General features: G+C 40.8%; 1 protein-coding gene across 1 annotated transcript; it reads right to left on the bottom strand.

The window, feature by feature from the left end:
• Positions 1-12459: 12459 nt before the first annotated feature.
• On the bottom strand, positions 12460-17904 carry dpt (dermatopontin). The gene is made up of 4 exons (XM_061030518.1): positions 17549-17904; positions 14681-14806; positions 13467-13574; positions 12460-13247 (listed from the first exon to the last, which is right to left on the bottom strand). Exons 1-4 carry the CDS (start codon positions 17818-17820, stop codon positions 13181-13183), a joined length of 573 nt encoding a protein of 190 aa, XP_060886501.1. The 5' UTR covers positions 17821-17904; the 3' UTR covers positions 12460-13180.
• Positions 17905-18213: the final 309 nt, after the last annotated feature.

Genomic DNA, 18213 nt, shown 5'->3' with positions numbered 1-18213 from the left:
ACTTAAACGGTCCAAAAATAACTTATAATTAAAGAATATATACATAAATGCCAGGAAACCCCACTAAAAATACACCTACAGTATAAAGAACATAAAGACAGAGATTACACATAGAGGATTGGAGAAAAAAGGGTATCATAGGTGTCACATTTACAGCAGATTTCCAATCTTGGTCTCTGTGCTCTAGATTAGTAATCTGTTATCTGTAATGTTACACTAATGGCTCTGCTCTGGAGCTCAGAGGCAGTCTGAGAGATTTTGTGTCCGACCCAGACTCCCGAGAGATAAAGGTGTCTGACTGTCTGAGGACAAACACAGCTGAGGAAGAGAGCGAGTGGAGACAGCCTTATCTTTCATTGTCCTACTCTCTCTCTCTCTCTCTGTGTGTCCAAGGCCAGACATAGGGAGAGAAAGCTTTCTGTGGCCTTTCTGCTGCTCGAGTACTTTTCCATTACACACACTGCCTGAGGAAAGTCTCTGTGCCAGCTGGAGACATTCAGGGAACATGTGGGTGCACCTGTACGGGGACATTATTACTGCTTTATCCACAAACAAAGTGAGAGGACATTTCTGTGGCACAAAAACAATTTGAGCATGATTCTAGGGATACTTGTCCAACATGGTGGACTCTTGCAGTAAACAGTTTGTTAAAGAACTTAACAGGAGGATGATGGCGCTCACTCAGGCCTCTGCTTAGCTCAACACACTGCTTATCCTTCAGGTCTTTGCAGTCTGGCAGGCTCAGTGACCCACATTTTACAGGTATTTAGAGCAAAAATGTTTTTACTACATCGAGTGAGCTATTTTCTACCACGCTGTTTGGCTGTTTGGCTGCTGCAGGAGAAAAACAAACCAATAAAACTAGCAGGATGAGAAAATATTTATTAGTGTACCGAAGAAGTTTCACATATGACGTTTTAAATTCTCAGATTTTATGTTAGGATTGGTTCATTCTTGACTCTAAAATTTCCCGTAATAATAATAACTTAGATTTATATAGTGCCTTTCATGAAACCCAAGGACGTAGGTGTGAATGTGAGCGTGGCTCTGTATGTCAGCCCGGTGATTGACTGGCATCCAGTCCAGGGTGTAACCCGCCTCTCGACCAATGACAGCTTGAATCAGCTCCAGCCCCCCGTGACCCTGAATGGGAAAAGCGATATAGATAATGGATGGATGATTTTATGTGTGCAATTTACAGATTACATTTATATTAATAAGAGTTAATAGTCATCATAAAAAGATGAAGACGCGTCTTTATTTTCATGACATTTACCTCTTACATTGTCTGAGGAATCTTTACAGGATTTAGTTTTCTTTGTAAGCACGTCACACACCAAAGCCCATTCTCCTGTCCTGTATTCATCTTGTGTTTTTTTATTATCAGTGCAGCTTGTATTGTACTATCATCCTACGGTTGTTTGACAAGCGTCTGCAGTGATACAGCTGGAATTAGATTTCAGTCAGCGTTTTGGCTGAGAGCTTTTTCTTTGACCATACAGGTGTTTTCTTCTTTTTTATTTGATCATGTTTGATTTGCTTAACTGGGTGCATTTGTATTCAAAGCTGCCATATAATTTATACATGTGTTTTTATGGGGCTGCCATCTTTCCAAATACATTTCCCGCTTTGATGTGTACTCATCATCATCTGAGTTCCCTTTAAGGTGAATCATGGAGAGGAAATTCTCTCGTAAAAACCCCACGTTATAAGGAGCTGAAATGGGGAATGCCTGACTATGTACGGGCGAGGGAGGCCGGGTGCTGAGGCTGCTGCAGCTCCCCCTGTCAACAATGTGAAGAACACAAGCAATGTTAAAAAAGTTCACAAATTGAATATAACTACTGTCTGAACATTTGTTTAAAAAACAGTGAACTGTTTGTCCAACTAATGAAGCGGTTGCAGACGTTAAAAAGGAAAGAACTATAAAAATGTGTTAAAATGTTTTGAGTTGTGTTCTCTGCCACAGACTTGAACATTTAGTTTTGTATGCACAGTGTTTGTGCCTTTACAGATAAATGGGGAAACACTGATCTCATTTGATAGATGTAGGTATTATTAACGTGAGTTTCTGGTCACTCTTGTATTGTTATTTCATTCATTAAGATGACAACACATGTCATTTCAAATGGCAGTCTCTTTGGTAATGACAGTAATACTTATATACTAAATACCACTTTTCTCACTTGTATATATTTACATGTCGTTGTAATTCATCCTCGAGGCCACACGATGATGTAAGTAGCACTCATCTCCTCTCCCATTTCTCTTGGTCGTGGTGACTGGCTGCAGTAAAGTTCATAAACCCCGCCTCCTCCATTAAACAGGGTCAAACTATGAAGTTAAAATACACGTCAAACACATTTTTGTCACATCCAGAGCCTGTCAAGAGTTCATCTTTATGAGTCGTTTTGTTTTAATGAGCTATTTGATGCAAAAACAACAACAGATGAAACGTCATGATTGACAGCTCTGTTGACGAATGCTGCTCCTCACAGCGCTCTCAACCCGGACTAGTAGAGTAGAGGAGGAAAGGTGAGAGAAAAAGTCAAGTAAAAACCAACAATACAGTCCTTTAACTTTCCATAAACATGAATGTCTGCTTTAGACCGACCGATTCCTAATTTAAACGTGTGCTTCAGTTAGCAGAAAAGGCGTGACGTCAATCGCGAGGTTCCACCAGCCTTCTGCGCATATTTTGGCTCTTTTGTGGAGGCTCAGTAACATGAAAACATACAAACATTCACATTAAGACTCACATTAAATCAATTCACATATAATATCACCAGCACAGTGTTGGCATTGCAATCCACTTGGATTTTGGCTTCACTTTTCTTCAATGAAAGGAGACAGAGATGCACTGTTGATATTTATTTACAGCCAGTGGCCCTGAGGAAGAGCCTGCATGGTCTAAAACCTGTCTGCACTTTTTCCTTGTTTGTTCCTGGGGTTTTTTTTTAAACATAATCCCAAAACAATTTAAAGCATTTTAACTCAATCCTTGTGTCCAAGTGAGTGCGCCTGAAGATGTCAAAGTGGCTTCCTTCCCTCAAAAGATTTACAGGTTTGACTCTATTTTCTTAAAGCTGAAAACCCCGATCAGGAATATTACTGCATGTCCCTCTGAGCCCTGCTCTGTACCTCGGGATGTATTTTCTATATCCTGTGAAACTCCAGGAGTGTACCTAAACTCTGAGTCACTGTTGGGCTCCACTCAACAGAGACACGTGCTCGATGCTGTGGGAAGAAGAGCCTGTTTACTGGAATACAATATTGTTGGAGCCCTGCTTTTGTCTCTGCCTGGGCCTCATGCCAACGGAGCGATAAACACGCTGACAAGCCTCAGTACTGCTTTCACACTTAATGCTCTAACCTTTCACCTGCAGGGATATCCAACAAAATCACAGAATAAGGCCTGACACCTTTTAAAAACAAAAGACTCTGCTCTCTGTGGTACCGTTTTGTGTCATCGTTCTCAGCCTTCCTGGAAATGCAGCCACAAGCTAATCACAGCTAATGAGAGGCACAAACCCGCTATTGGAAATAGTGTGGTGTAAGATTTCCCGCTACGAGACTGAATGGCTGGAAACATCCGGCGCTGGCCTACTTTGTCATGCATTCATTCAGCCCTCTTCATCCCAGGCCATAAAACGCCTAATTTATTCTACCAAGACTTCACCAGAGAGGAATCCAAGAGCAATAATGATGCTTTTGTCTGGAGGTGCAGTGCAAGCAGAGAAAGTGAGAAAACTAAAAGGGAGGATGGGAACCAGTAGGTCGCTGGGCTCGCCTTACTCCTTCTCATTCCCACAATGCTTTGGACCCCCTCCAAAATCACATCCTAATCTTTTTTTCTCTGCTCCAAAGACCCAGAGGGGAAAAAGTGAGTAGGTAAGCTGTTGTTCTTGTCTTTAAATCTCAACCAGCTTCTATTATCTGACACCATCATGGGCTCGAACACGAGTTGACTGTGTAAACACGAGAGCAGAGCTTCCTGCCGAGTCCTCGATGCAAAGAATCTCTCCCAAGAGCCACCAGCTGAGGAAGAAGAGGATTCCCATCAGCTTTTTGTTCAAACTAACTCCAACACAATTATGTACTCTTCATAAAAAAATCCACTCTGCTTGGATAAGCAGAGTGGATTTATTCACAGCTCATCAGCTGAAGAGTCTTTTCTGAATGGTTTGGAGAGTTGGACCATGAGTGATTATTGGAGACTCTTCTTTCAAGTGTCATCATGAAAACGAGGGCGTCAGATAAACACTCATAAAACCATGTCCTCATTTCTGACTAAAAAGAACTTCATGTGGAGGATAGAGAGAAAACAACAGAGGACACGTCCCATATCATTAACCTGCGCCCTGCCCAACAAGCCGCGGGTTTCCACATGTATTTCTTTTTGTCTTTTGTATTTGTTGATCTCAAACCACCAAATAGTGACGTACAGAGTGTACTGACATGCTGCCAAATGTGCTCAAGTTCATACTGAGGTGGGGTGTCAGCTTCTGATGCAGAGATGTTTGAAATGAAATATAAAGTTGGTGGCCATCAATAAGGTGTGTTTTGAATCTCTTCTGAATTTTAATACAGAAAATGAACCCAATGTTGATGTATTGTGAAGTGTTCCCTACAAAGACAGTGAGTCAAACTTCCTCTGGGTTTCTTGTTCTCAGCTCTGTGTTCACACTGACGTGACGGTGCTTCCTTCAGGATGTTTAACTCAGGGGCTCAAACACGTATCGTACATGTTTTCCCCCCCGATGTGAATCCCGCCCTCTTTAACCTGTAACTCTGCCACATGGGGAAGAGAGACGGCCCCGCCCACTCTGGGAGGCGGTTTCTAAGGGCATTATCGAGAGTCATTACAGAGTGCAACTGAAGCAGAATCAACAGACTTTCCAAACTGAAAAAACGATTTCCTTTGTTCTAGAAAACAAATAGCTGTACAAGTACAAATAGTTAAAACAACTTTGAGATGCATGAAGTCACATGAAATTGATTGCAGAATCTTGTTTTCAGATAGATAGTATTTTGGCTTCCCTTTCGGGGGATCTGTCATCTCATGTCATCCACCTTTTTATACTGTCTTTGATCCAGGTGCACAGTCCTGCCAACATACCGGTGTTACTGAAATAGTTGTGAAAAACAAAGTTTAAAAACAACTGCCTTCTGTGTCGGGTCAAATCAAGACGGTGTGCGCCTCTTGTATCTCTTGTTTAAAACTGTCACCATCGTTGTTATTTCTACTCCTTGTTTCTGGCACACTGCTTGACTACAGGGCTTGTCTCGCCCATGTTGCTGATTGGCCAACGTTAGTGCCCACCCCGCTTGGAGCTCATTGTATTGCTGTTTTTAGGACTTGATGAAGGATTAGTGTGGTAGGTTTGGTCACAAGACTTTGATTTAATCATGTTCTATCTAAGAAATTGTTGAATGAAATGGATGACAAAACATTCTTTCTCATTTTAATAAGCACCACAAACAACAGCCCATTCACATTAATTGTAATTAGATGGCGGTAGTAATCAGAGTGACAAAAATGTTGATTGAACAAACTCTTAAAACGGCTTTTCACATTCTCTATATTGTCTATGCACACTCTCGTATCAAAAGGATCATAAACCATGCCTTCTAAGAATTGAGGTACAGTTCTGCAGTAAAGACTATTTCCCACTGAGTGGTGGAGGGTCTTCCCCGCTCGGAGCCTCTTGTTGTCTGACATGAAACGAGGCAGCTGTTTTTGTCCTCAAGTGAGAGCAGTGAGAGCGGGCAGAGGCTCCCTAAAATAAACAAGCTCTCTTTGCAGCCCCGGGGCGGGTCAGGGTCACTCTGCATTGTGCTGCTCACTCAAACTGTCCCTGCCCATCCGAACATCTCCCCTCACTTCTTTTTAAAGGCTCTGGAACACAACTTTTCACTTGAATTTAAACAGGGAAACTCTACCCTCTTAATGTATTCAAACGGATCCACTCTGTCAAGATGCCAACACAGGGCAATGTGCCAAACCAGAGCAGGGTCGGCCAGAGTTAAACCAGGCTCAACTTTTGATGCAGAGAGCTTTGTGTCATCGAATCCCTTCAGGAATGTGCACTTGCATGTATTTCAGCGACCAGATCAAATGCATGAAAGCACACATTCCTGATAGATCGCTTTGTGACTCTATGTGAGTTTATTTAGATATGTTTGTGCAAAAGATTCAATGCAGGCCTGTTTTTTTTGTTCCCTCTAATGCAAGTTATTTATTTATGTTCTCCTGCAAAGGTTCTTTCATTTCCCTTATTTTCACATATTTGAAGTTTTGTCTAAAGTATTTTCTGTATGCCCTCACTGACTGGTGCAACATGTGATTTTTTAAATATATTTTAATATAGAATGTCATCTGATGCCGTTATTTGTCCGTGAGCAGCTGTACAACATGTATGTAAATGAGCGCATCTCCTTCAAGAAATTACTTAAAAACATGACATTTAATAAATGTATCCACTTTAACATAAATAATAGTATCTTTAAGAACATGTTGTGTGTAAAAATAAATTGGTAATAGTCTTGTAAAATAAATAAAAAGTGAATTCAATACAGTAAATATTTTTATATTGCACATGTGCCAAAGACCAGAGTATGAGAGTATGTCACAAGCTGTAGGTTAACAGGGAAACTGGATCTGAATGATGGCACAAAAATATATAGGCAGGCTGATGCAGCAAACAAAAAGGATTGTAGTTACCAAAGAATCGTTGCAAAAACTCATACAAAATTCTGGAATAACAAAAGATCCAGGTACAAAAAAATAGCAAATGTCTGACAAACCAACAGCAACATTCACACAATGAAGTGGCAATGGTAAGAGGCTGGTTATCGTCTTCTTCATTGGTCTTTAAAGGTGGTTGGCATCCATAGAGTTGAACTACCGCCTACCTCTGGATGTATAGTAACATTTTTTTTTACTAATTCAACCATAACATAAATAAATATTTTAAACAAATACAACAAAACTACATTAAACTCCCCTACCTCTCTAACTATGCTCTTCAAACAAAGGCTCTGAGAAGGCCTCTCTCAGCAAAAATACTCAATCCAGCAAGAATTCAGAGTCAAAGTGAAACATTACAGATTTCTTGGGACCTCTCTCTCATTCACACAATTCATTCTGTGGCTGTCTGCACCTCTGTCACATTCATTAAACCTGCTGGCTTACATAACAATAAGTCACACCGTCAATGACTCCCCCGTAATGGATGCATGACACCTGGTACCCATCCAGCTCTTTAACACCCAGAGCCTTCTTACACTGTGTCTTTGAAGAGCATTCAACAACAATCAATCTGCACATCGACAAGAAGGACTTCACCAAGCTAGTCGTGCAACCAAGTGACTTCATGCTTGTCTGGCAACAATCCCAATCTTTTTGTTGAATTGAGTTTTATTTCATCTGAGTGGACTTTCATTATCGCTTTCTTAACTGAAACTGGAAAATGCATCTCTCTCTTTGTCATTTTCCTTCCTGGCTTCTTTGCACCACTTCTTTCAAACTTGTCGTCCATCTTCCCGTAACCACCCCTTGACTCTCTCGTCGACGTCTCCTCTGGCTGGTTTTATGCAGAGGAGCTGAAAATGTGAAACATGGCTGTATCCGAATTGCCAAGTACCTACTCAATCTGTCAGTATGCAGTAGGCAGTACCTACTATCTGTGCTGTATACTGTTAGTACCTACTATTCAGTAGGCGCGCACAGTAGGCAGATATTTGTTCCTACTTCGTCTGATTCATTCAGTAAGGAAGTGACATCATTTACGTTTCCCGAACCGGCCGCATTCACTCGTTTTTTTTGGGTTTTTTTTGTTTAGCGTTATTCAAGAAGAGTAATGCACATATACAGTCAGGTAAACAAAACAATATCACAAGTAAAAGACAGATTAAATAACTAAATCACATACAGTACATAAAGAAAAGTACAAATGAAAGACAGTAATATACAGAATATAAAGTAAACCAATAAATACACATTTAAATAGTGAAATCATTATTTAAATTGAGGGGGAAGGTTTTATAATAATGCAGACATTTGTTTTATTTTCTGTTGTTAATTAAAAGTAGTGATTTCAGTCGGGACTTTAATTCAATTAATCCACGCTCGTTTGTTTTGATTTGGAGGCGGACGTGAAGTGACGATTTACGTTTAATTTCGCACAGCATTGTGGGTGGTAAAATACAATTCATTTCCTGAAAGCACGCATCCGATCCATACTGCATGAAACCCGGAAGTTAGTGTCCATACTGAAATGTTCAGTATACTGAGGGGGACCCAAAAAATGCATACTGAATGACCACGAGGGTTCAGTATACTGAAACTCCATACTGAAACAAACAGGAGGGAAAAAACACAAAAGCAGGAAGCCATACAGGGTATGACACACAGGAGACAAGAACTTTCAAAATAAAACAGGAAACACAAAGACTAACATAGGACCAAGACAGAAGAGTTCACAGATGGGGAGTTTAGAACATGAGGGTAGAAAAGAAAATGTTATCTGAGCAACCAAACAATGACACAACTTGAGTCCAACCTAACTAGTTTAAATGAAGGGTTTAGTGTGGACTGGGGCAACAGGCCACAGGTGTTTTATATTCCAGAGAAGTGAAGTTTGACTAAGTTATTTGATGCCATAAAAAGAGGAATAACAACCTGATTGATAGCTCTGCTCTACTAAAGCGCTGTGTGCAGCAGATTATCAGAGAAGATGAGGAACAGCGAGAGCCAGGACACACACGTAACCAACACCAACACAAGAGTCGTTAAACTTTCCAGAACCTTGAGTGTCTGCAGGGTGCGGCTGTGGATCAGCGGTACAGTCGGCTGTCTCTCAACCGGAAGGTCCGGGGTTCGACCGTCAGCTCCTCCTGCTGCGGCCACATGTTGATGTGTCCTTGGTTTAAGACACTTAACCCCAAGTTGATCCTGCTGCTTCGTTGGTGGCTTGTGAGTGTGCATGAATGGATCAGTAACTTCTGATGGACACTTTAAATAGCAGCCTCTATCATCAGTGTGTGAGCTGTGGTGTATAAAGTTAAAGAGTCAGAAGACTAGAAAAGTGCTACACAAGCTGAAGTTCATTTACAATTCACCTTAAAGGGTAGTCACGAGTCTGATATTTTGGATTACATTTTTCATTATAAAGCCAGTGGGCCTGACATAGACATCAGGTTTTGAGGGGCTTTTAAAATTGCTGACAGTGCAGGCAGATATCTCGTGCATTCTGTTCAAAACAGTGGCAGGTTTTCATCTAAAATTAAATCCTTTTTTATCCGGGGCCTTGTTGCCATAGATGTATACTTAGCTCTTGATTATACGGTGGCTAACTGCAGATCCCAAAAGTGATTGCAGCGGGGAGCTTTAATCGCTTTTTCGGGTCCTCCTTTAAACTCCAAATTACAGCCGGTGTGAACACTGTTTTGAAAGGATTGCGTTTCATCCAGCTGTAATGAAACGTGTGGCAGGGAGGAGAGGTAAAGCAGGACGATATATATCCCCTCGTCTTCTCCAGCTCAGTGAGCAGCTTTCCACCACAGGGACAGCAGGTCTCTGAGGCCAAGAGGCCCCCGCAGGCGTGTGGCTCGCCACCGTTCTCCGGCTCCGGGGACAGCTGTGTCGCGCTGCGCTGTTTGGCCCTGTGCCTCGGAGCAGCAGTTGCCATAAACAAACAGTGCTGAAAGCTACTGGCCCGGTCCCCAGCTCTATTCAAGATGGCTGACCTCTGCCCAGCTCAGGACATTAAGTCAGAAAATAGTTTAACGGCTGTTACGTGCCGTAGTTTTGTGTGTGTTGTTGTTGTTTTCTCTCTCCTGTGTGTGCTCCCCAGGTGTTGCTCCTCAGCCTCAGAGTTGTTAATAAATCCTTTTAAACTTTGCTTATATTTAGTCCCTTTTTATTTCCCCTGGGTTATAATTTATTGTTACTCCCCTCATCTCCTAGCCATCTTGGGGAACGTAACAACGGCACTGTGGAGGGTCGATCTGGTAAAGAAATGTGGCCAGTTCATGAAGCGTGGAATAAGAAAGAATGAGGACAAAAGTGGCTGCTAGGCAACATGTTTTTCTCATTTTGCTCTGTTACTGGTTATTTAGAAGTCCCATACCTGATTTTTGGAGGAAATAAAACACGTTCAGTACTTGGCAAAGTTCATAGGAACATTAAGTCTGGTGATGAAGTAGAAAAGTTGGAAAACGTTTGTTGCACAAGCTCTCACCTAATCAGGAAAAAAAGTTTCCACTTCAAGGTCCAAGGAGCTTTTTCAAGAACCTTCATCCAGTTTACTTGATCTTCCAGCTCAGTATCTGCTCTCATTTCTTAACGCTTTTAAGACTCGTGAAGTTAGTTAGTGTATAAACATTGCTTGGAATATGGGGTTAGGCTATGGACTGATTTCCAATAACTGTGACAAATCCTATCATATAAGGTCAGACACATAAAGGTCAGGTCCAAGCATCTACTTAGTTGAATTAATGGGACAGGGGTTGCAAAGAGGATGGCATTAGTTGATTTAACACAGAAACTGTTGTTGCCAGAAGCCCAGTGTTCATTTGTGGGATGGATCTTGAGTAAACAATTCTTCTTTCTTTCAACAACTAGTTTCAAATTCATTAAGGCTGAATCCCAAACTCCACACTCTTGGACTTACAGATGTTGAGGCGCTCATCAAATGTGTGTGGGCTCCGATGGAATTACACACTTTCTGTGTCTCCGCATGTTCATTACAAACTTGTTGAGGTAAAAGTAGCAGAGTTTATCATTTATACTTGAGGTGGGCTTTTTTCTGATTATTTAATGGTGTATTTTGTTTTCAGGTTACATGTGAAATGGTGATAGTCTGTCCCATTACTTATTTTTTAGATCATCTGAAGCCCCTGTGGGATTACGCACTCACGTTCTGCAGATCTAACGGCACTACAGTCCTTGAGGGTTATTAGAGTAGAGATTGGGATTGGGCCATTGATGGATTGATGTGGCAAATGAGGCAAGACATAACGTTAAAAAGGATAACATAAGAAGTCAGAAGTCAAATGTGAACAACATGGCAGGTTTTGCCTTTTTATCGATGTTACGATACAAAGAGTATGAAGCAGCTACATTATGATCCCACCAGTGAATTCCCTTAATAGAACCTGTTGCATTAACATGTCATCTAACCACAACTTCTAGCAGGATTTTTACTGAAGAGGTCTGATAGGAAAAAGTTTTGGGGAAAAAAAATGGGGAAATTTAGACTATCACAACGCATGTTTGAAAGAGGTCAGAGGGCAAACAAGAACATTTGGCAAGGATGCTGGTATTTAACAGGCAAGTTACAGACACATTTTCAAAGTCGCAGGTCTTTAGTGTTGTCTTGTGCAAAATGTGTTATTCAATGACAGCAACAACAAGGGTGGATTGATCAGTAGCAAACACGAAGTTGAAACTGGTAAACATGGCCGGGAGGTTAAGGAAGTGCCGTTTTCCTAGACTGTGGAAAAGGAGGAGGAACCGGTGGAGTTGTGGAGAGAGCAAGAATGCCTCTTTTGTTGTGTCCTCTTTGTACCATGATAGAGTGGACAAGGTAAACAGTTGGAAAGAAACTGCTGCGACCCTCGAAATCTCCACTGAGACTATGCCATACCAGGGAAATCCTCTGTCTTCCCTGGGTTTTGCTCTCAGATCGCCAGTGAATACATCATAGATAGTTATATCATACTCACTAGGGGCTTCCTAGGTTGTCACCAGCAGGGATATGAACTGAATTATTATTTTCTGGATTTTCTGAAAGTATTCTACTGTATAGAAGGCATAATGCTGTATAAAACTACATCTTTTTCTCCTCTAAACTTTGGTTGTAGGGACATACAACTGGTTTTATTTCACCTCAGAATAGTTTTTGGACAGGTTAAGTTGTTTCCGCCTGCTTTAAGTCTTCATTCACAGCTGAATTGTCTAGCTGCTTGTTGAGAGCTTGAACTGAAAGGGCAGACATGAGAGTGATATCGTTATTTTTTTCCAACTCTCTTTATTACATTCATACTATTCTATTTAAATTTGTAATAATTCCTAGAAGTTTCATGCGATACATGTGTTTATAACTCTTTGTGATACCTTTACATTTTGTGAATAAAAACCTGATAAGCTGTTGAAAACAGTAATCCCTGATGTCAGACCCTTCTCGCAGCGTGTTGTGGCAATATAAAGCTCCGTTGAGTTTTACTTCAACCGAGTTAATCTCAAAGAAGCTGTTGATATCTTTACGGGTAATTTCATCCTCTCTGCTCTTGGAAGGATTACACTCTCACAATGCTAGATTATTGTTGTTCCCAATTTGTCCTTTGATGACTTTAACCTTTTTATGCTTAAACTAATACACTTTACTTTGATTCTAACCATATTTTGTGTTTTTACACACGACACATCTTTGAATAAATGACCTGACAATAATCAAAAGAGGTGGATGGTTTTATTCCCATTTTCACACGTTGTAGTTACATGAGTTCCCGTACATTATATTGCATAACTGAAGAAGAAACATAATCAAGAATGGAAGCAAAATCAATTGAAAGCAGATGCAGTTTTTTTTTTTCATTGCATGCAAAGCCCTGTGATTCTGAAAGAGCTTCTCATTACTTCCAACAAATACACAATTGTTCCAAGTGTTGACTCCAACACAATATCCCCATCAGTCACACCTCACAACACTGGATGCTTTTATGACCGTGTGGATGGTGAGAACCATTCTGCACGGCCAGCGCCGTCACGTGAAGAGATCTTGGAGCGCAGCCTGACGCAGTGTTTTCCACCAGCATGAACACGGCTTCGGATAATTGTTTGCTTTGGAGAGAGACTTTCACACATGCTGCCAAAAGACTTCTAGTTTCTACCACAACTAATTGAAAACACTTTAGCTCTCCAATATGTCTGATGGAGTCCAAAGGAGTCCCAGCAGACCCTTTGTGTTCATGTTTATTCTAACAGTTTCAGAGCAGATATTTTCCATGCTAGAAAAACATTTTACAGGTTCATAACACGTGCCTGTTGATCTATATACACAAGTAAAAAAAAGTATCATTTTTATCTATTAAGTCAGTTTCTGTTTACATGTAAGAGTAAGTATGTGTTTTAGTTCAAACTGTAAATGGAGAGGGAAAAAGTGCTGCTTACGATCTACAAATTTTCAAAATCACAATCAAAGTCTGTCCACCTGCACAGGATGTACTTCCACTGTCGATCTCTGAAACAAAAACACAAAATACTGTCAGTTCAATGATCGTAAATCACCAAACTTTAAGGTCTCAACAAGCAATAAATTCTGCTCCCGTAGGATGAGGACTTGTTCGTCCAACTTAGCCCAGGGAGGAATTCAACTACTTTTGGATCGGTTCTGTGTCCAAATGGATGCTTCATGGGATGACAAAGTTATGAAGGAATAAAACAGATGTTGTGAGCAAACCTTAGCACTCCACTGAAAGTTGTCTGGGCACCTCGGACGAAGTATCCATAGCTGGGGACAATCATCTCTGCCTCTTCTCTGTGGTGTTCAGGAATGTCATTGGTTTTCCTGTGGAGAGCAGAGAGATGCACTCATGCTTTAGGTAGTCAAGTATTGATCAATATCCCTTTGAATGATACTTAACGGAAATACTTGTTTTCCAGGTTTAGTGAAGTATAAAGCTAAAGAGTGGAGATGGTTAGCTTAACATGATACAAACATTGAATGAAGGTGCAGCTAGCCGGATTTTCCAAAGGTGAAAAAAATCTGTGTACCAACACCCCTGAGGCTCATTGTTTTACTCGTGACTGACAACTGATGGAGATAGTGACAAGCAGAATTGGCATGCTTATTTGTTTCTGGATTCATTTCCTGTTTCAAACTTTCAATAAAACACATACAGACAGAGGTCAAGACCGTCTGACATTTTCTGCTATGCTAGTCTTATTTACCAAATGTAATCTCAGTCTGCTTTGGGGAGAACCAGAGAACAAACCTTAATTAGCACTTTGGCATTGCCAATGACACTGATTATAAAAACATTTTCTTTCTTTTAACAATGTAATGGGTTTTTTTTATTTGAAAAACAAGCTTTAGCTCACCAGCCTTAATGCTCAACGGTATGTGACGTTAGCCCAGCTAACATTCTCATTTCAGACATTAAATCCACAGCACCTGAACCTTTGCACCTTAACTTGTAGCTGGTATGTGTCGCAGGGTTTAACTAGCCTGATGTTATTGGAAACTAACATTGTAATTCCTTCTTATCTTTATCATGTCTTAAGTTACATTTGTTTACTCGTAGAACTACTTTCCCAGACACCCTTTGACTAAGAGCAGTGACCTCTTGGAGTCTCTGCTTACAAATTCACAGCTAAGAAAAAGTCTAGAAAATAACAAGCAGAGTACCAGGAGGTTGTCATTTTTGTTCATCTGTTTGTGTACAGACTCACCTAAAGAGAATATCTAGGTAATAACTAATTATCTTGAGATGTGCTGTAAGGCGTATTCTCATTTATTTCCTGTCTTAATGCTACGCTAAGTTAACAGTCCACTGGCTCAGCTTCATTTTGAACAGACAGATATGAAAGTAGTTATCTTTTTATATACAGTAACTCTCAGAAAAAGTGACAAATTATATTTTCATGAATGTCTGAAGTCCCGTTAGAACTTACATGCAGGAGTAGGGACAGCGGCGTTTGTAGTAGCAGCAGTAAAACTGCCATTCCCGGTCCAGGAGAGATTCAAAGTACTTGCTTTGTACACCTGCTACCAGCCCGTTTCGAGTGCAAGTTGAAGTCCTGCAAAGACACACAAGATTCATTGAGTTATTAAAAATCTATAGTATTTTACAATGGTGAAGTTTTCTATAAAGATCTAAGATAAGCCTTGTCCTCTCAAGTCCCCTTTATGCTTTTAAACATAACGTTCACAGGATTCTCTATCGATGTCATTATAAAACCATATAGACCAAGAAAAATGCATCGATATTGTTTGAGTAAACACAGGTTTGATGACAGTGCCATTTGTTTATGGCCCTTAGACTTCCCTGTCACCACAACAGATACCAGGCCCAGGCAGCAGGAGCTTCACAATGTGTAGACGCTTGTCATGGCAACAGTCAGCCATTCAGCCAATGGGGGTAGTTTCCCTGCAGGGTAATGTCCTCAGCAGTGTAATTCAAACAGACAGCTATGTTAAAGAGGCAGGCGTGGCAGTGATGGAGCATTCACAGTGTTTGTCTCTGAGCTAAGTGCAGTGGAGCCGAGCACCAAATAGATGTGGAGAAAAACAAAACTCTCTCACCTGCAAAGTCAACTGAAGCAGATACAGAAGAGTCAGATTGTTTAACTTGTTTGATTCCAGCTGATTTTTACACAGAGGAGTTATGCTGCAAGACTTTCTCATATAAGCTTGATCCAAATCCTTTAAATGGATCAACCTTTCTGTGCACTTGGTTAATGGTAGAACATGTTTATGTGATTTTGTAGCATTAGTAGATGAAGTGGCTACATGTTAAAAAGGCCAGTAGTAGTAGGACATTTAGAGACAAGAATTTGTTTCTTCAGAGGGAGGAATAGATACCACTGTGTGAACCTTATGGTGCAGAAGTTCAGGAAAATGCTGCGCCTTGACATTGGATGTGATATCTCTCTCTAAAGAGCCATTGGCCCTGGATTTTGGATGAATCTTTATAGTTAGTGATGTCCCCAGGAACTGTGAGCTGAAGTATGTCTGTTCTGCAGTGAGGCGGTGCTTCATGGGCGCAGGAAGACGTATTTCCTCAAAATGAAAAAAAGTAGGGATTTACTGAAGTTAATTTAAAGTCAAAGCTTAAACTTTAGTCATGTGTTAGGGGTTTCCTGTTTTCAGTCGGTCATGAATGTCCCCCAAACATGACGCCAAATAATGGCTTGCAACATGCCTCGAATCAGGCCACGCCCTCCGATCGTTTGGGGGGGGGGGGGGGGGTCACATCTTGGCCCCAAAATTGGGCCTAAAATCGTCTAGTGTATAGACAGATTAACATGTTTTGTTGCATCTAACGTCCAAACTGCACCATTTCTTCATTAGAGAAATGTTCTTGGTTGGAAATGTTCTCATTTCTCATTTATTGTTGTACTTTTTGTGAAATCATTAAGTCTTTTATTATTGTTTATTGTTCTTTACTATTGTCAGCAGCAGTAGTTCAGTCTGTAGTGACTTGGGCTGAGGACTGGAGCGTCGCCAGGTTCAAGTCCCAAAACAGACTAAAGTCAGGAAATTGGTCTGGTTCCTGGAGAGATTCCAGTTCACTTCCTGTGCACTGCCCTTGAGCAAGGCGCCAAACCCCAAACCGCTCAGGTGCTCGTCTGTTTTTAGCATCCTGTTCATGCATGAGTACATTCCTGTTATATTTGTAAAACATGTTCACAAAACTACATTTCCTCTCAGGGATTAATTAAGAATTTATTTTTTCTCTATTTTCATTTTTATTAAACAGCAAAGGGTCAATGTGTGACAATAATCCATGTTCAATACCGTCCACCAACTAGGATGTTTACAGGCTAACATTAGCTTGGAAGTTTAATCTAGCTTGGTTGATGAGCTATGCAGAAGTTACACATGAGAACAACTTGTCAGGCACAAAATATTAGATTTTTTTAATTTATTTCCACCTGCTACACATTTAATAATAAGGTTAACTTTGACCATGCAAACAGCTGGTGCATCCGGTGGTTGAAGCGTCATCTTTTTTTACACTAGATGTGAACTGGAGGTGTTACATTTTACGTAATCACACACCTGCCAACACCACATGTGCTTTTGTTCATACAACAGTTTCTTCTACACAGACCTTGTATGGGCCTTTGTTTTCTGCTAATAGTGACATTTACCAGCGTGTGTTTGTGGTCAAATTATGTCCTGGAGTGAATAATTTGGCCTTTTTTAAATAATTTTTTTTTTTTTTTTTTAGCTTTTATCGGTGTTCTTTTTTGTTGTTTGGTACAATTAGCCACAAATGGGCCAAAGATGTGTTTGCTACGTGGCTTTCACATCTGAATCAAATGTCCTTCTCAGTGCTAATCTGGGCCTGGATGAACAAAATTAACTAACCCAGATGTGTGCAGCTACTCTGAAGAGAAAAAGAAAGGGTGCAGACAAATGCTGTAAGATTCAACATTGACTGAACACGTGTAATGTGACTCAGATGTTCCTGAATGATTGATTTGCTCATTGGCTTTCACTGCATTTCTGAGTTATGTAGTCATAGAGCAAACAGCATCATTTATTCATATCATTATTGGTTAAATCTCTCTAGACTGAGGCAGACTAAATAATGATTTAGGATGAACAAACAGTTCATCAGAGTGAATTCTTTCTATTTTTGTGCAACAACACAAGAAAAGAAAAGACAGAAATTGATTCCAAAAAATCAAGTCAAGTTGGTATTTAAAATGTCAATATAGACAAAAACCTACAAATGCGAGCATCACAAAGAGTCAAAGAAAGTCCAAAGAATGAAAGAAACCAGTAAATAAATCACTTAATAAAGGACCCACCACTCCATCCCAGCTCGGCTGATGTCGTCCCACCAGCAGTCACTCGGCTGCCCCAGACCCTCAGGTGTGGGCTGACACTCAAATGACCACATGCGGTCCATGCCATGCTCCTCGCTGTAGTAGCTCCTGGCAGCCACGAGGACCTCTCCATGGGGACACTGGAAGTTGAAGCTCTGCCGGTACCCGTTGACCCAGCCCATGTCGTGGTGGTCCTGAGACTGAGCCCCCACTGCGGACAGCAGAGACGCCAACAGCACCAGAGCAGGAATCATGTTGAAGAAATCCGTCCGTCTGCTGCGTTTCCTCGCAGCTGCCTCAATTTAAACTCCTCCAAGCCTTTTGTTGTCCAGATGTTTGGTTTCCAGGAGTGATGTGTAATTTGGTGCTTATGGTACAAATCCAAAAGTGGCCCTCAGTTTGACATTTTTAAGGTGGACTCTGAGATAGAGCATTACCAAAGTCTCACTGACGACATGGCGTTTCCTTAAAAGACAGCACTTTCAGATTACATGTAATTCAAACATTTTTGTGACTCTTTACTTGACTCCGGAGAATGTCTTAACCATCCAGTCTCAGGCTGTAAACTTTATTGCAGATAATCTTGTGGTATTTAGGACCATATAACAGTTTCATTGTATCATAAAACAACAGTTTAATGTGATCTG

Source organism: Labrus mixtus, chromosome 3 (genome assembly GCF_963584025.1).
Source record: "Labrus mixtus chromosome 3, fLabMix1.1, whole genome shotgun sequence".
Taxonomy (NCBI): Eukaryota; Metazoa; Chordata; class Actinopteri; order Labriformes; family Labridae; genus Labrus; species Labrus mixtus.
Note: the sequence above shows the minus strand (reverse complement) of the source record. Positions and strands in the feature narration are given on the sequence as shown.

Bases quoted from the DNA above. Each gene is read 5' to 3' on its own strand.
- dpt (XM_061030518.1), bottom strand. From the start codon at position 17,820: ATGATTCCTGCTCTGGTGCTGTTGGCGTCTCTGCTGTCCGCAGTGGGG. The intron at 13,575-14,680 runs GTAAGTTCTAAC...TGCTCTCCACAG, and splicing joins CGCTGTCCCTACTCCTGCAT to GAAAACCAATGACATTCCTG. The intron at 13,248-13,466 runs GTTTGCTCACAA...TTTTTGTTTCAG, and splicing joins ACTTTCAGTGGAGTGCTAAG to AGATCGACAGTGGAAGTACA.